At 48.3% G+C, this 16,726-nt stretch overlaps 1 protein-coding gene across 3 annotated transcripts in view; it reads left to right on the top strand.

Moving 5' to 3' along the window:
• The window catches only part of Chd7 (chromodomain helicase DNA binding protein 7), a 177,109-nt gene that overhangs the window by 145,653 nt on the left and 14,730 nt on the right, over nucleotides 1–16,726 (top strand). For all 3 annotated transcript variants that reach the window (XM_041656745.1, XM_041656743.1, XM_041656744.1), the window contains exons 16-25: nucleotides 3,847–4,057; nucleotides 4,688–4,883; nucleotides 5,480–5,647; nucleotides 5,986–6,165; nucleotides 8,489–8,599; nucleotides 8,694–8,899; nucleotides 11,833–12,032; nucleotides 12,193–12,352; nucleotides 15,550–15,639; nucleotides 16,058–16,161. In XM_041656745.1, coding sequence (XP_041512679.1) covers nucleotides 3,847–4,057; nucleotides 4,688–4,883; nucleotides 5,480–5,647; nucleotides 5,986–6,165; nucleotides 8,489–8,599; nucleotides 8,694–8,899; nucleotides 11,833–12,032; nucleotides 12,193–12,352; nucleotides 15,550–15,639; nucleotides 16,058–16,161 — 1,626 coding nt within the window. The remainder of the gene's footprint in view (nucleotides 1–3,846; nucleotides 4,058–4,687; nucleotides 4,884–5,479; nucleotides 5,648–5,985; nucleotides 6,166–8,488; nucleotides 8,600–8,693; nucleotides 8,900–11,832; nucleotides 12,033–12,192; nucleotides 12,353–15,549; nucleotides 15,640–16,057; nucleotides 16,162–16,726) is intronic.

Below are 16,726 nucleotides of genomic sequence, written 5' to 3' on the forward strand. Positions count from 1 at the left end.
GTGAAAACAATAGAGATACTGATTACAGGCAATATAAAAAAGATGGAAGGACAGACAGACAAGCAAGCAGACGAGCTAGGGGCTCTGTGGCTGGGATCTGGGCAGTTTATGCTGTGCTGGCAGGTAGCTCGGGGTTCTTGTGGATGTTTATAATAGGCTATCAGTGCAGTTAGGGAGGACAAAGCCTCATCCATCTGATTTGTGAGAGTCAAGGTCAGCTGACCTAAAGTTCCTCACCTTTCCTGTCTCACGGGCAGCGTACACCTGTTGACCTCCTTGCATACCCTTGTTAGTGTAGAAAGTGGTGTCTGCCTGCGATAGCCTCAGAGCACAGACCCTGAGGCCACTTGCTCTGCCCTGAGGTCTGTGAACTGCTTTTGAAGGTAGTGGCTTTGGTTTTGTTTTCTGAAGAGTGTCGTATGTGATGGCTGCATGTTTATTACGCAAGCCCCCTGATCATGCCGTTATGCGTTTGTAAGCCTTTATGGTATCACCCAGTCGGTGAGCTGGGACTTAGTGAAGTTACTGGCATGTGTGAAGGACACACCTGGGTATGTGCACACACTTGTTCATTCATAGCCTATAGGAAGAAAACAGACAATAACTATCTCCAACGGGAAAAGGGGGAAAAAATACTCCCCAGAGGACTCCTGGTGCTGGTGGGACCTGTATCCTAGTTGCTCAGCGCTATGATGAAATAGCCACCCCTGCGCCTCTCAGAATAAATGTATGCATCGATCATTGCTGAGGTTTTCCCCACAAAACATGGCTTGTGGGTCTTTTCCATGGCTGATTCTCTCTAGGGTCTCCTGTATAGTTCTTCTTCCGGAGCCCCTTAGAACTCCTGGAGGTGTTTGTCCTAATTGTCCTACCCTGACTTGAGCGTTTCTGTCCTTAGAGTAAGTAACAAAGTATCTGTTAAGCAGGGGTCCTTATGCCTCTATTTTGTTTTGTTTTGTTTTGTTTTGGGCAAAGTACGGTTTTAAAATGCAGCTACACACTAGGCTCTGAGCTGCAGGAGAACTTAGGAAGGGAGACATTGTCTCACAGAGACTGTCCATGGACCAACAGCACATCCTCACCCAGTATCTGAAGGTGTCACTACACACACTAGGCTCTGAGCTGCAGGAGAACTTAGGAAGGGAGACATTGTCTCACAGAGACTGTCCATGGACCAATGGTACATCCTCACCCAGTATCTGAAGGTGTCACTTCACATGGAACCATTGCTATACGCAATTAATTTTCATAAGGAAGTTGTAATTGTACATATTAAATTGTTATGAACTAGTCATGACAGAAGAAAGTACCCCAGTTGAGCTAAAGTTCTGTTCCACAGGGCGTGTCTTAGGAAGAACTCTGTGCTTAGGTGGAAGTGGTAAGAGGAGCGTAATGGGAGAACCCGCTGGAAGGGGGGCAGAATACAAAAGCGTCTGTGATGGAAAGAATGTCCGGCATCTAGCAGGCACTTCGTTGGTGTGCTAGCAGGTATAGATACCTGGACAGCCTCAGCAGAGCTGTTCGTACTGACCTGAGCGTTGTTCGACTAGACTCTGATTTCCCTGCGTGAGAACAAGAGGAGTAGAAGCATGTCCCAAGTCCTCGAGAGCTGGAAGAACTAGATGTTTTTCTCTTTGCTAATGGCTAGTATACATTGATGACATTACAGCCACTGCCCCAATAGCAGCTCTCTGTTCAAGTAAGAAAACTCCACTCGGTGGTGGTGCATGCCTTTAATCCCAGCACTTTGGGAGGCAGAGGCAGGTGGATCTCTGTGAGTTCGAGGCCAGCCTGGTCTGCAAAGTGATTTCCAGTTCCAGGACAGCCAGGGCTCTGTTACACAGAGAAACCCTGTCTCACCCCCACCCCCAACCCTATACACACATGCGCACACACACACACAAAAGAAAAAATATTATTTCTTTTTTTAACTGTTCTTATAAAGTAAAAAGTCATGGGGGCTGCATAAAGGCTCAGTGGTTATACAGAGGCACTCGGTGGTTATGCAGAGATGCTTAGCTACTAAAGCGCATCTTACTTATGAGCGAGACCTGAGTTGAATTCCCAGCGCTCACATGGCAGGAGGCGGCTCACAACTGCTTGTAGCTCCATCTCTGAAGGGGTCTGATGCCCCTGCCCTCACATGCCCACATGCATGCACAAAAGGCAGGAGTTATTTTGCTTTTTCTTACTGAATTTAAAATTTTAGAGTGAGTTCAGATTCCTCTGTTTAAATTATTTATATTTCAATTTTTTACTAAAATAATTTCAGGTGTGACATTTGCTGTCTCGAAAGTAAAAATCTCAGTTTAAAAAACTATTCCTTGATCATTAACTTATTTTAAAATTCATTACATTTCATTTGGATTGGATTTCACACCTCATGGACAGAGAACATCCAAACATCTTAAAAGTAAAAAATTCATTGCTAAATTGTAGGTATCTTACGATGCATTACACAAAAAATACAAAAGCAAGCTTTCTAAAAGATCTAATGTGATATTTACTTTCTGTTCTGCTCACAAGAGCTTTCCTAATCCAGTACCTGGGTTTACAGATCTCAGGCTTAGGAGACACCGTCCCTTCAATCAGAGATGCGACATTTTGTTCTTTGTCTTTCCTTGGGTTGCTTCCACACTTACAGAAAAAAAATCTGAATCTCAGCTTTTTGTTCGTGTGCAAGGGAGGGGACGGGGGAGTAAGGGTTAGCCTGTTCTAGAGAGTTGGCATTTTCTGCCAGTCTGCCTTTGTGCAAAGGTCAGGTGCTCCCGGGAAGGCCTGGCACTTGGACCAAACGTCAAGTGGCTTTAATCTGCCCCTGATGATTCTTAAGTCACAGGGTGTTCTGCATATGACCTCCTAAGGACAAACTCACCAACCACCTTTCCTGGAAACGGGATTGTGCAGGGTTTGCTTTCTGTTGCCTGTGAGATGCCTGCCACCTGACTAACTGCAGTGGCCTGTCTGCCCCAACCTTCAGAAGCCTTTGGGAGGCGTTTGCATCCCCATCTTCCAGTGGTAGAAAGGGCTAAGTTCCTAGCACAGTATAGTGGTAGAAGCGACCCCTTTAGGTAGAAGCTGGTGTTCTTCCTGAAGATCAGATGTGCTGGGAGCCCAGGAGGCCTAGGAGGAGGCCAGATCACCTCTGCTTAACTCCAGCCAAATTACCTGAGCAGCCAAAGAAGTGTCAGCTGCTGCTTCCTGAAGCCACACCATGGGGTGGAGGAGTTGGAGGAGATAGTGGCAAGCCTTCCTCACTGGGAACGAGCCCTTCTCATGAGGCTCCTCTAGCGTGCACAAGTTTCTGCACAATAGCAAACATGGGGGAGAAGGAAGTTAGGCAGGGAAGAAGACTTGGAGTTGGTTCTGGCTTTAGCTTCACGGGGTTTGGGTAACTCAGGTAGAATCGCTGTTTGCATTTTGTTTAGTAAACAGCACCTTTCTGGACAGTTCAGGCGCTAGGTTGGTTTCTTGTGGGTTTCCAGCCCATGGCTTGCTTCTACCATTTCTGGCCTAACAGTCCATTGTTGAAAATTGGGCGTGCTTTTGTTGTTTGTTTTTGTTTTGTGTATTGTTTTTAACATAGATAGCAAACATTTGGTTGTTGAAAAATGTGGATCTCTTCCCCAAATGTCTCAATATATGGAACCTAAAACCCTGGTTCCGTTCATAGGCCTGTAGTTGTGTCTGGGTCTAACTTTGAGTGAAGCAGGTGGCTTCCTGCTCCTGAACGTGAATGGGCTCTTCTGGTTTTGCCAGTTTGTTGTGGGTTTGGAAAGCAAATCCATTGTTTTCGGTAATAAAACCCCTTCACGGTATTCACATCATGCCGTCCAATCTCTGCAGGTGCTGAAGAGAAAATTTTGGAAGAGTTTAAAGAAACGCACAATGCAGAGTCTCCAGATTTTCAGCTCCAGGCAATGATCCAGGCTGCTGGCAAGCTGGTGCTGATTGACAAGCTGCTGCCAAAGCTGAAGGCTGGTGGCCACAGGGTGCTTATCTTCTCCCAGATGGTGCGCTGCTTGGACATCCTGGAAGACTATCTCATTCAGAGACGGTGAGGCCACTGCACAAAACAACAGAGAGAAAGGCCAGGACTCTCCTGGGTCACCTAGAAATGACATTTGCAGTAGAGGTGGTGGATAGAAACAGTGTATCACCTCACCTTTTAAAATTACATAAGGGCATCTTCTGTGATGACTACAGGGAGGCCATTGTATACTTGCTTTGTTTTGTTTTATTGAGACAAGGTTTCTCTGTGTAGCCCTGGCTGTCCTGGAACTCACTCTGTAGACAAGGCTGGCCTCAAACTTAGAGATCCGTCTGTCTCTGCCTCCCTAGTGCTGGATTTAAAGGCATGTACCATGTGTAGGAGGTTTCTGTTTGTTGTTGTTTTACAACACATACTTTAGTGGGCAATTTTTCCCTCATTGCATTCAACTTGGATAGAAAAGCTTACTTAAAATTCAAACTGTATTTTTAGAATTTAGCTATTTTCTTAAAAGGAAGTAAAATAAAAATCTCTTTGATTGTTCAGGCAATGATATGGAAAAACAACTGTCATCTGAAATTATTTGTTAACTCCTTCTATTTTATGAGTGCCCATTCCACAATGGATACTTAATTAAAAGCAAAAAGGAAAGGAAAAATGGTAGCTGTTTTTCAGACCTCGCTACTGTATTTCCAGGTATCCATACGAAAGGATCGATGGCCGAGTCAGAGGCAACCTTCGCCAGGCAGCCATTGACAGGTTCTCCAAACCTGATTCCGATAGGTTTGTTTTCCTGCTGTGCACAAGGGCAGGAGGTCTAGGCATTAATCTCACTGCTGCTGATACCTGCATCATCTTTGACTCAGACTGGAATCCCCAGAATGACCTCCAGGTAAGCGGGGACAGGCTGCCCCAGCGCCTCTTCCCACTCTCCTGTGACAAAGACTCATCAGTCACACTAGAGAACTAGTGTCGCTGTTCAGCTGGTGTCACCTAGTGATCAGCCCAGCAGTGTAGGAGAGGAAGCCGCTGAGCGTCTTAACCCCTTCTAAACTGACCTTTAACTATGGGGATGCGCTGTTTTAGAACTGGCCAGAGCTGAGTGCTTCTTAAGTAGCTGTGTTGGTCACGTTTGGCTGCCATTACAAAACAACATGACTGGGCAGCTTAAACAATTCCCACACCTTTTTCAAGGGTCTGGAGCTGGAAGGGTGAGGTCTGGGTGCCAGCAAGATCAGGTTTTTGGTGAGAAACTGCACAGACAGCCATTTTCCTCTAAGCACACTCAGCTTCCCTCCTACCTCTTCTTCTAGGAGGCTAATCCCGTTCATTAGGGCACCACCCCCATGACCTAATTACCCCTTAAGTCCCCACCTCTAAATCCCCACTTCTAAATCACATTGAGATCGGCTTTCCAACATACAAATTTAGGGAGGACACCACTCTATATTTCGATACAACAGCCATTGATTTTCTTTTTTCCTCCAGGCTCAGGCTCGATGCCACAGAATAGGGCAGAGCAAGTCTGTCAAAATCTACAGGCTGATTACGAGAAACTCCTATGAAAGGGAGATGTTTGACAAGGCTAGTTTGAAGCTGGGCCTCGATAAAGCCGTGCTGCAGTCTATGAGTGGAAGAGAAAATGCCACTAACGGGGTAAGACGCCACTGCCCGGGCCGTGTGTTCATGCCGGCTAATGGCCACAGCCATCTAATTGTAAGAAATTATTTGGCATCTGGATTTTGTTGTTCTGTTTTCCTGAGGCAGGGTCTCACTGTGTAGCTCTGGCTGGCCTGGAACTCACAGCGATCCATGTGTCTCCTCCCAATTTCTAGGATTAAAGGCGTGCGTCACTCATGATCTACTGGCTGTTTTCCACCTCAAAATTGAAGCGTATTTCATCGCGTTTTCCTTTGTTGTTAGTAAATCTTAAGACATTTAGTTTCTGTTTTAATTCTACATTCCTCTGAATACTTAAACTCTCTCTGAAACAGGTTCAACAGCTTTCCAAGAAGGAGATAGAAGACCTTCTACGAAAGGGAGCTTATGGTGCACTTATGGACGAGGAAGACGAAGGGTCGAAGTTCTGTGAAGAGGACATTGACCAGATTCTCCTTCGTCGAACCCACACTATCACCATTGAGTCCGAAGGAAAAGGGTCCACATTTGCTAAGGTTCGAATCCGCCTAAGGGGCCAGGCCTCTAGAAAAGCGTGCTAAAACTCATGAGGCGTTCTTATGAGGGGACCACAGGGCATAAGCAGAACCATGGCTTTTCGTTACAAATTATAGGCCAGTTAATTCCCTGGCAACTCCAACACACAAGTCATGCTTTTGTTGTTGTTTGTTTGTTTTTGAGACAGGGTTTCTCTGTGTAGCTCTGGCTGTCCTGGAGCTCTCTCTAGTTCAGACTGGCTTCGAACTCACAGAGATCTGCCTGCCTCTGCCTCCCAGGTGCTGGGATTAAAGGCTTACACTACTACTGCCCGGTTTACTTGGAATTTTTTTTAACGTTTTCATGGTAGCTTTTGCTTGAGCACATTTTCACTTGTTCTTAGCATATGCCAGGAAGGGAAGCCTTAGAGAGTGATGTTAGCTATCTGCCCCCTCTACAGATTAAAAACCTAAGCATCACATATGCACCTGTATCTTTTAAGGAACTGACAGACTGGGTTTGTTTGTTTTTCTTTTCCATGAATTAGAAAAGTTTGAATTAGCATAGAAATAATGGATTTATTCCTGGCCTTTTCATCATACACCTGTCATTGTGCAGTGTGGCCCCTTCCCCCACTGCTGTCCATGCCCTTCGCACCCCCTTGCTGGACCCCTTCCACCCTGCAGAAGCCCCTTCTTCCGTCTTCATGTCCCATGTGTCCCATTATTCTTTCTACCCTTTTGCTTAAAATCTCTTCCTGTCATTTCATGACACTTGTGCACGTGTGTGTGCGCACAGGCATGAACACAGACATACACAATCTAGATTCATACGTGAGAGAAACTACGTGTCTGTCTGCACCTGCCTTATTTTGCTTAACATAATGGTTTCCAGCTTTATCCACCTTCCTTCAATGCTATGATTTCGTTTCTCTTCACAGCTAAATAAAATTCCATTGTGCGTAGCTAGAGTCTTTTATTAGTTTAGATGTTGTTGGGTATCCAGGCTGGTTCCATTTCCTGGCTATTGGGAAGTGTGGGTCCACAAGTGTCTCTGTGGTGTTGACTAAGAGTCCTTCCTTCAGGAGTACACTCAGTGGCAGAGCTGTGTTGATTTCCTAGTTCCCTTTCCAGTGTGTTGAAGAATCCACAGCGGCTCCATGAGTTTGCACTCCCGAAGCGCACTATGGCTCCGCGTTCTCTTTCACTCCATCCTGGACAGCGTTCCTTGTTCGTTTGCTTGATGCTAAGTTTATTTCCTTTTCCCTGGTGGCTGAAATTGATGAACCCCAGTTTGTCTCCTAGAGCCACTGTTCCCTGTTGCCTGCCCACACCTGTGTGTTAAGAGTTGCGTTTCCCACGTTCTCACCAACACCCTTTATAACCCGTTTATGTGGTGTGCGGGGGTGTTGAGCTCCTCTGTCTCCCCAGCTTGCAGCGCTTCTTCTCTGGGCTCTGCCCTCACATCTTTCATTCTTTCTCCTGCAGGACTTTTCCCCGTCCTCACATGCATTTCAGTTCAGTCTGTGCAAGATTAGCATGTGTGCGAGCATGCGCATGTTGGCACACATGTGCACGCAGATGGTTCATCTGAGTGGCATGCAGATGCCAGGGCTGGATATGGTGGTTCTCCCTGGCTTTTTCCCTTTTGGTGTTTCACATCTGCTGGTCTCTACCTCTGTTCACTTTACCTTTTGACAAACGTCCTTTGAGGAAGTCTCGGTTTCTTCATATTTGTCATTATTGTGTAATGTGCGAGAGCGGTGTGCTCTGATCTCTACCCTGGAGAGTGTTGCTGTAACTTCTGCACCAGGTGGTTCTAGTTATGGTCATAGCCATCTTGAGTTTACCCCTCTTTTTAAATAGTCCCTGCTTCCCTCAGGATAGAGGTCGGACTGCCCACACCACATGCAAGGCCGCTTGTTCTGGCATCTCCCCTCACTGACTTGCCCATGGCTACTTTTCCTTAAGACCCTTTCTCCTCGGTCCTCTCCCGTGGGCCTTTGCACGTGACCTGCCATGAGCATTTCTGCAACCTTTCTTCTTCTTTTAGAAGTGCTTTACAATACAGTGCAGGCAATTTCTTCTAGAGGAAATGGATGTTTTATTTTTTTTTTTTAATCTGCTCCGAGCAGTACCTTGTTGGAGCCAAGTTGAAGGCCTTCTTCCATTGCTGTGCTTTCCCATACCTAGAGCAGGTGTGGAACATATCCAGAGGAGTCTCCCGTCCACTGTCCTGTTTACAGAGGAGGATGAACACGTGCATATTCAGTGGAAACAGGCTGCCTTGCGCCCTGCCTCTGAGAAACACATCTCAGAGTAATGCATGTCTTCCTCCTTCTAGGCCAGCTTTGTTGTATCTGGAAATAGGACAGATATTTCTTTGGATGACCCAAATTTCTGGCAGAAGTGGGCTAAGAAGGCTGAACTGGACATCGATGCCTTAAATGGGAGGGTGAGTGAAACAACCCTCCCCCCCGCCCCCAGACTGCTGCCTCATCGGACCCAAAGGTTGGGCTGCAATCTCACTGCGTCTGCTCCTTTGTTAGAACAACCTGGTCATAGACACTCCACGAGTAAGGAAGCAGACCCGGCTGTACAGTGCCGTGAAGGAGGATGAGCTGATGGAGTTCTCCGACCTGGAAAGCGATTCCGAAGAAAAGCCTTGTGCCAAGCCACGGCGCCCTCAGGACAAGTCCCAGGGCTATGCCAGGAGCGAGTGTTTCCGGGTGGAGAAGAACTTGCTGGTCTACGGGTAAGGCTGACTCACTGTGTGATATCACGCTTTCCAACAGCTGGAACTCTCAGCTCTCATAGGAAAGCCATATCTGCGTGGATCCGCGTGGCTCCTCTTAGCATAGGAAAGCCATATCTGCGTAGATCCGCGTGGCTCCTCTTAGCATAGGAAAGCCATATCTGCGTGGATCCGCTTGGCTCCTCTTAGTGTAGCAAATGCTTCCACATTGACTTTCTGCAGTCTGTAGCTCATTTGGTCAACATGACCCGGGTTCCAGTCCTCTTGGTGTGGAGAGAGAAGTCACTGGAGAGAGAATGTTAGGAGTGTGAGCTAGCATCTTGTGAATTATGGCAACTCCAGTTTACTTGTAGATTATTAAAAACTAAGAATGATGTAAAATTGCGAAATCTCATGACACTGTACCGCCACATAAATTTTATGGCCACAGTTATCTTTTAATAGTTTTCTGCTCTAAAGTCTCATCAAAGGCAGAGACCTCACTCGGGGACTTTCCTCTGGCTCATCTGAAACCTAAGAGGCCATCTGAACTTGAAGCATCTGTGGGCTCCCTTTGCTAAAGGCTCACTCCCAAGCCCTCATGACTCACATCAGCTTCATGTCTCATATAGCTTGGCACCCGCATAGTACTCTGAATGACAGGAACTCAGTAAATCCTGAATCAGTAGATACGCGTTTACTCTCAGATTGACGCCCCTAAAATAGAAATGCCCGCCGAAGTGTCTTTCCACCGATTCAATGCTGTCCCGCCTGTGGGCATGTCTCCCAGCGGATCAGTGCTCATGCAGAGCAGGGAGAGGCACGTGTCTGAGGCTTGCAAGGTTGTCTGCCATGTGGATGCTGTCTCACGGGTAGTCCGAGCTCCGTTTGGGAACTTTGCTTCCACTCACACCCAATTGCTCATGCCCTTCAAGTTTCTGCCTGTACACAGGCTGTTCTGCCTAGGGGCCCTGGGGGCTCCACCCCCAGATTTAACCAGCCTGCTTCCCTTGCAGCTCTCCTCACAGCTGCCTGCTTAGCGCTCTGGCCTGCTGTCTCATCATGCCAGTGTCTGTCTTGATGGAATCCCAGTCTGTAGAGAGCTGGACGGGATCGCCATTACAAGATGGCGCAGACATCCTGTCTTGTTGGAAATAAACAACTCCATATTTGCCTATGCCTTTGAGAGCTGCGTGTCCCCCGCTTCCCGCATGCGCGGTGGATGAGGATCCTTGAGCCTATCCCGATGCGGTCTAGTGTCAGCTGATGGTGGCAGCCAATCACAGGGCGACCCGTGTGCCAATTCCCTATTTAAGCTGCTGCCTCAGTGCCCTTCGCCCCTTCGCTTCATGCTCTCCCTGCCCTTCCCTTCCTGCCCCTCGTTTCCTGCCCCTTTTGTTTCATGCTCCCCATCAATCAAGGACACTCCAGTAAAGCGTGATCTGAGTGGAATCCTGATGTGGGGGTTGTTCTTTCTCTCCGGTCGAGAAGTCCGCCACACCAGTCAGCATTTCTCTGAGGACAGCAGCTCTTCCAGTGTCTCCTTGGTGCACGAGGCAGTAGCACAGAGGCACAGCGCTGCACAGATGTTAGTGTGGGATACACCAATGCCATTCGAGGCCTATCCTCTACCTCAGGAACTTGGCACTAATCTGTGCCCACTAGGCAGCTCTCCTGCCTCTGTGTAGAACAGACACTCCCCTAGCCTCAGCCCTTTGCTCCCTGACCCTGCGTCCTTGTTTCAGCCTGGTGATCATAGTTGGAATTTTGTTGGGAACATTAGGACTAGAACATACTAATAACGCCTAGTTCTAAGAAGGATGCTCAGGGCATTTCGTCTGTCAGTCAGGTCCCCTCCTCGTCCTACTCTTACTGCTGGGGATTAAATAACCACTGCGTGCTGGGCACTGGGCTAGGATCCTCTCGGGCACCAGGACCACCACTGTGCGCAAGGCAGATACAGCCCAAGGCGGAAGGCGAGCAAGCAGAAATGGCAGTATGCTAAGATGATGTGACAGAAACCACAGAAGCTCAGCCGTAGGACATAGCATAGGTACCATGCTCCTGCTTCTCTGCTGGGAGGAGTCGCAGAGAGACTCTGTCCCTGGCGAGCATCAATCAAGCACCAGACACGAGGAAGGGAAGGAGAAGCAAGTGCAAGGCCTGGAGCTGAGTGGTGGCCTTGGGAATGGGTTTGAGGAAGGTCAAGACTGCCAGGAAGAATGGCCTCTTGGGGAGAGGCAGGCCCTGGCAGAGGGTGGTCTCTCTGTTCCCAAAGCGCTACTCTAAGTTATTGCAGAGGGCAGTGGAGAGGCTCCGCCCTGAGGAAGCACAGCTCAGCAGACTCTGCGTCCTACACCTGTTTTTTTTGTGTGTAGCAAGTATTTCCAAGACAAAACAGTGTGGCCGCTGTGTGTGATGGTGGCGCCATGTGTGTTTGTCCCGTGGCTCAGTCCTTCCACCTGCCCTTTCTCTGTGGGTAGGAAGTGACCACTCCCTGTTGAAAGGGAGCCACGGGACTTCTAACTTTCGACTCGTTGATGTGGCGTCTGTTTGTGGTGGGTTGTAGCTTTGATTTCTAGTACGCATCCTACTTCAAGCCATCTTTCAGTTTAAACGGTTGGTCACCGTATAAATCAGAGTTGAAGGAAGCACAGTGTGATAATTTCCAGTTCCTCAGATTGCCTGCGTTTCCTAAAAATGACAGCCGTAGTCACCAACAGCCTAGGAAAGCCATTAGACACATAGGTGTCTCGGTGGCCACACAATTCCTGGCTTTGTGGTTTCTGCTCTAAGGAGGTGTTTTATGCCCGTACCTGCATTTCTTTCCTGTCGTCAGAGGTTACTGATGCTGGTGTGGGTCGAGGATTTCCCAGTACATGGGGGGGAGGGGGGGCTGTCAGGGTGAGGTCACTACAACCAGACTATCTGCATGCTGCCTCTTTGCTTTCCAGCTGGGGCCGCTGGACAGACATCTTGTCCCATGGACGCTACAAACGTCAGCTCACTGAGCAAGACGTAGAAACCATCTGCAGAGCCATCCTGGTGTACTGTCTCAATCACTACCGCGGGGACGAGAACATCAAGAGCTTTATCTGGGACCTGATCACGCCGACAGCCGACGGCCAAACTCGAGCCCTGCTCAATCATTCCGGTAGGTTGGTCTTGTGTTCTTTGTGCTTCTGGGTCACAAAACGCTACCAGAAACACCACCATTTGGTGATGGGTGGCAGCGTAGACCGTTTTCCCACCTGCCCCTGACACGATACTGCCCAATGCCAAGGCCTCCGTGACTGTGACCCTGGTACTTCTAGGTCTGTCGGCCCCTGTGCCAAGGGGCCGGAAGGGGAAGAAGGTAAAGGCCCAGAGTACGCAGCCGGTAGTGCAGGATGCTGACTGGCTGGCGAGCTGCAACCCAGACGCCCTGTTCCAGGAGGACAGCTACAAGAAGCACCTGAAGCACCACTGCAACAAGTAGGTACCAAGCAGAGGCAGGCAAGCATGCCAAGTGCATGTGGAGAGGAAGCGCGTACATGCGCCACTTGTGCCCCTCTGTGAGTGAGCAGTGGGTGGTGTCCATGGTGCCTGGAACTCATCACCACCACCTAGGTCAGACACTGCATCATCAGTCCCCACAGGCACTCCGTACCCTCTTAAGCAAGAGCCCCTCCTCCCCTGCCTCCAGAGCCCGGCAGCCTAGGCTAGCTGCTTTGAGGGTGGTGATGACCCAGTGTTTATCCCCTGTACCCGGCAGTGTCTTGTGTTGTAGTGATTGAGATCCATCCATATTGTCGGTCACGTCGGGATCCTTTTGACCACGAATACTATGTGTTTGTCACACTCTGTTTATCCAGCGATGGGCATTTGCATTGTGTCTGCATTTACCTGCCATAAGTGGTGTTACCATGGGATCGCATAGCAGTTTGGGGGTAATATGTAGACAGACAGTTGCGGTTCATCTCTTATGACTCCACCCTGTCACTGACTGGGGAATTTACATAGTGCTTTTACTTTAGTTACATCACTCTTGCTGTGTAGACCCAGATGGCTCAAACTCACAGAGTTCCTCCTGCCTCAGCCCCCTGAGTAGCTACTGCTGGCACCCACATCTCTTCTTGGCAGATCTTCTGTTTTGTCCCCACTTAACAAAGAGGCAGGTCTCCAGCCGGAGTAACTTACCTAAGGGTTCTCAGTTTAGAGCAGAGTGGGATTTGGTGACACTCTTCCTGTCACCAAGTCAACCTCTTCACCGAGGGGCTCTTGAAAGGTTCCCAGTGGTCTTTCAAAGCCTTTGATGTCTCTGAAACTTGTTCCTGTTGTAGCATGGTGTTTCTTGCTAAAATTGTCACGCAATCATCATACCTCTCCAAAAATGTCTATGACTTCGGGTTAGCTCCCTTCTGAGTTCTGGATTCAAACAGGAAGTTAAATGGTTCCCTGTGAGATAATGGCTCCTTTTCCCAGACGCCAGTGTGGCTGTGGTGGTGTTTGATTTCTGTTCTCCTTCAGTAATAGTCTTCCATGGGGAGCCCTCCCCAGTTAGCACATGTGATGAAGTTGGGGTTCTTCATATCTTTCACTCAGTGTCAGAAGAACGCTGTTGACACAGTCTAGCTTTCCCCTGAAGGGGAGAGAGTGTCCTATTGTCCTTTGCCTATAGGCCATGCCAAGTCTTGTCAACATTGAGGACGTATTGGTGGTAGGTAGAAAATAAGACCCAGTTGAAGGGCATCCTAGGAAAATAACTGAGTTGCAGATTGGGGGAGCAGACAGGTGACAGAGCCAAGGGGACTAGTTATGAAGTCCTGTGTGCAGTCCTGGGCCTCGGGCTGTGCTCACCAGCAGGACGTGTGAAAACATGTGGGCAAAGCCGGGGGTTTGTTAGCCTCTATGTCTGTCCGTCACAGAATGACCTCCTTGAGCTTGGGAGCTGTGTCCTAGCCATCCCTTTTCCTCCTGCTTTCCTTCTGGAGCAAGAAGGAGATGCTCACATCAGTTCATAGAATGCTCCACACTACTAACCCCAAAGTGGAAGTCTGTGTTTCCTACTAAAAGGAAAAATAAGTGTTAGGCTCCCTGCTGCGAGCCAAGCGAAGAGTCAAGCCACAGGTAGAGGGGGTTTCCGATGGAACTACCCTTCCGAGCATCCAGTGTGAGAAGACACGCCTGGAGACTCTTTAACCAAAGGGAAGCACTGCTAACCACGGCGTTGCTTTTTTCTTATTGGTTCAGTATGGCGAAGTCAGTATTTGATGTTACACATTGACAAGAGAAAGAAAGTAGAAAAATTAAAAAAAAAAAAATCATTCCCCAAAGCAATTGCTTATCCTGGCATACAGTTGGATATATGCAACCTTGCAGCCCATCCCAAACCAGTGCTGGCTGCGAGTATACTCTGGGTAGGCGCTCACAGCATGTCTACTGATGCCTGGTCAGGAGTAATCTGTTGCAGTAAAACCTCCCCTCCCTCCTTGTCATTTTGATGCTGTAGAGGCAAGTTCCCACATCTTGGGAGAACCAGTTCTGAGAGCTTGAGCTTGAGGTGCCTCTGTGACCTTGAGTTTCGAGCTCTTCCTCCGTTACCGACAGTGTTTACATCTGTGGTGTGGAAATGAGAACTAGCCCACTTCATCACAGGGTGATTACGAAGGCCGAATGAGCCAGTGTGTAAATGAGAAACGGTGGTTCAGGGGTGTTATGCAAATGTGTGACAGGCTTATTCAGCCAGGGAAATTACACTGGAAGAAAATACCTTCACCCAGAGGGTCGTCTTTAGGTGTCAACCCCACATGCACGTGAGGGCTGTCTAGTTGAGGACCGAGTTTCGAGTAGTGAGCTGGCCTATGAGATACACCAGGTGAGTGTTAGTTAAAAACAAAAAATCACGTTGTAGCCATGAAACACAAGCAAGATGGAAAACCTGGTGCCCTGACAATGTCAAGGGTTTTTAATGCCGATTCATTAAAAATGAGTATCAATGAGTTAGGTACATTTGAATCTGGTAGTGTTTATTATTTTTAAACCACAGCTTGGGGCCCCGGATAATATGAGTGAGAAGTAGTAGAAATGTTTAATATTCCCTGAGTAGGGCAAGGACCCACCTGCTGCCCACCCCCTCGCCATCTTCCTTCCTCGGAAGCAAAGTTGTGTAATCTGAAAAACCTGACATTCCATATTGAGGGTTTATTGTAAGGTAGTAAAACCAGATTTTATATCTCGTTTATTCCTGCAACTTCTGATGTGCTTCCAAAAATGGTATTAAGGCAGCAGCTGAGGAAATTTTATGAGATAATGAAGCAGAACAGTTACTGAAAGCCATCTGCTCGCTTGTTTACAAACTTGCTTCAATACTTGAGAGGCAGTGGTAGGGTACGTGTCTAAACTCCACAAGCTGCACTAGGTAAGACAAAATGAAGTGCGCCTGGGCCGGGCCGAGCCCGCTCCCTCTCTGTGCAGCATGAGCGGTTGCCAGGCAGGCCTGTTGGAAGCCAGCAGAAAGCACCACACAGAGGTGATTATGTGCCACCATCTGTCACGCTTCAAGCCTACCATACAGCATGGCTAATCAGCCTTGGCAGGATGATGGATGAACAGCAGCAGCTGCCAAGAGCCACTGTTGGCAAACAGCACTGAAGTTAAGAACTTTTTCCCCCCTCTGTCTTCCTCTCCAGGGTCCTGCTGCGTGTCCGCATGCTGTACTACCTAAGACAAGAAGTGATAGGCGACCAGGCAGATAAGATCCTCGAGGGTGCTGACTCTAGGTTAGTGCGACTGCTCCTTTGCTCCGGGCCCTCCACAGGCTCACCCAGGAGGATGGGAAACTCCGTGGCTTGTGTTTAGAACCCTCACAGCCTCGGGAACCCACCTCTCTTTTTTGTGTCTCTAATGCAATTGTCTGTCCCCCGGGCTTGGGATGTGACGAAAACACAGGGACGTTTGTGTGTGCCTGCGTGTGAGAGGGTGAGACATGGGGACCGCTGGTCTGAGGTGGGAAACCACACGATGAGGCTCACTGCGAGCCACTGACCCCTTTGGTTTCACCTTTGCCAATTCTTCCCCACCATGTGGGACGGTTACTGTGAAAGAGAGGGCACATGAGGGTGTCTTCACCACCACACGGGACTAGGGTTCATTTCCAGGGCTCAGGTTTAGAACGTGCTTGAACGCTTGTCTCTCCAGTGAAGCAGACGTGTGGATCCCTGAGCCTTTCCATGCTGAAGTTCCTGCAGATTGGTGGGATAAGGAAGCAGACAAATCCCTGCTAATCGGAGTGTTCAAACATGGTAAGGGGTGTCTCTGTTTGAATGCATCTTGACTGTGCGGCTTCATCTTTATTTAGAACTCTTTGCATACTCTTTTTCCAAAGTCATAATATTAATGAGGATCGTTCCAAAGGACTCTTGGCGTCCTCCATTCTTCTGCACTAAAAAACCTAATATGAACTGTAAATATCAGATGCTGTTTTTGAATGTTTGTTGAGCATTTGAGAAGAAAACATTTCTTTCTTGGCTGTAAACAGAAACCATATTTGTTTTAGTAATAGCCAAGTTGTACCATCGCTTTCCCGAAACTTTGCTTCCAGAACGGCTTCCCCTCGCTAACTCCGCCAGCCAGTGTCAGAGTGGACGTGGGCTTAACCTCTGCTATTAATCTGTACAAGTGCCTCCTGGGCTTTGTTCCAAGCAATATCTCACAAATGTCAGTGCCGAGGACTCACCGCTCCCCCGAGTGGGATGCAGCCTTGTTAACTTTGAAAGGCTGGGGATGCAGAACTGGCATGATATATACAGTGAGAGGTTCCTGATTATAATCCCAATTCTCCCGAGGTCGTGGAGGTATTCTCAGCAG

The sequence above is a fragment of the Microtus oregoni genome, unplaced genomic scaffold, assembly GCF_018167655.1.
Source record: "Microtus oregoni isolate MIOR12 unplaced genomic scaffold, Mior012 000008F_ref0000371, whole genome shotgun sequence".
Classification (NCBI taxonomy): Eukaryota; Metazoa; Chordata; class Mammalia; order Rodentia; family Cricetidae; genus Microtus; species Microtus oregoni.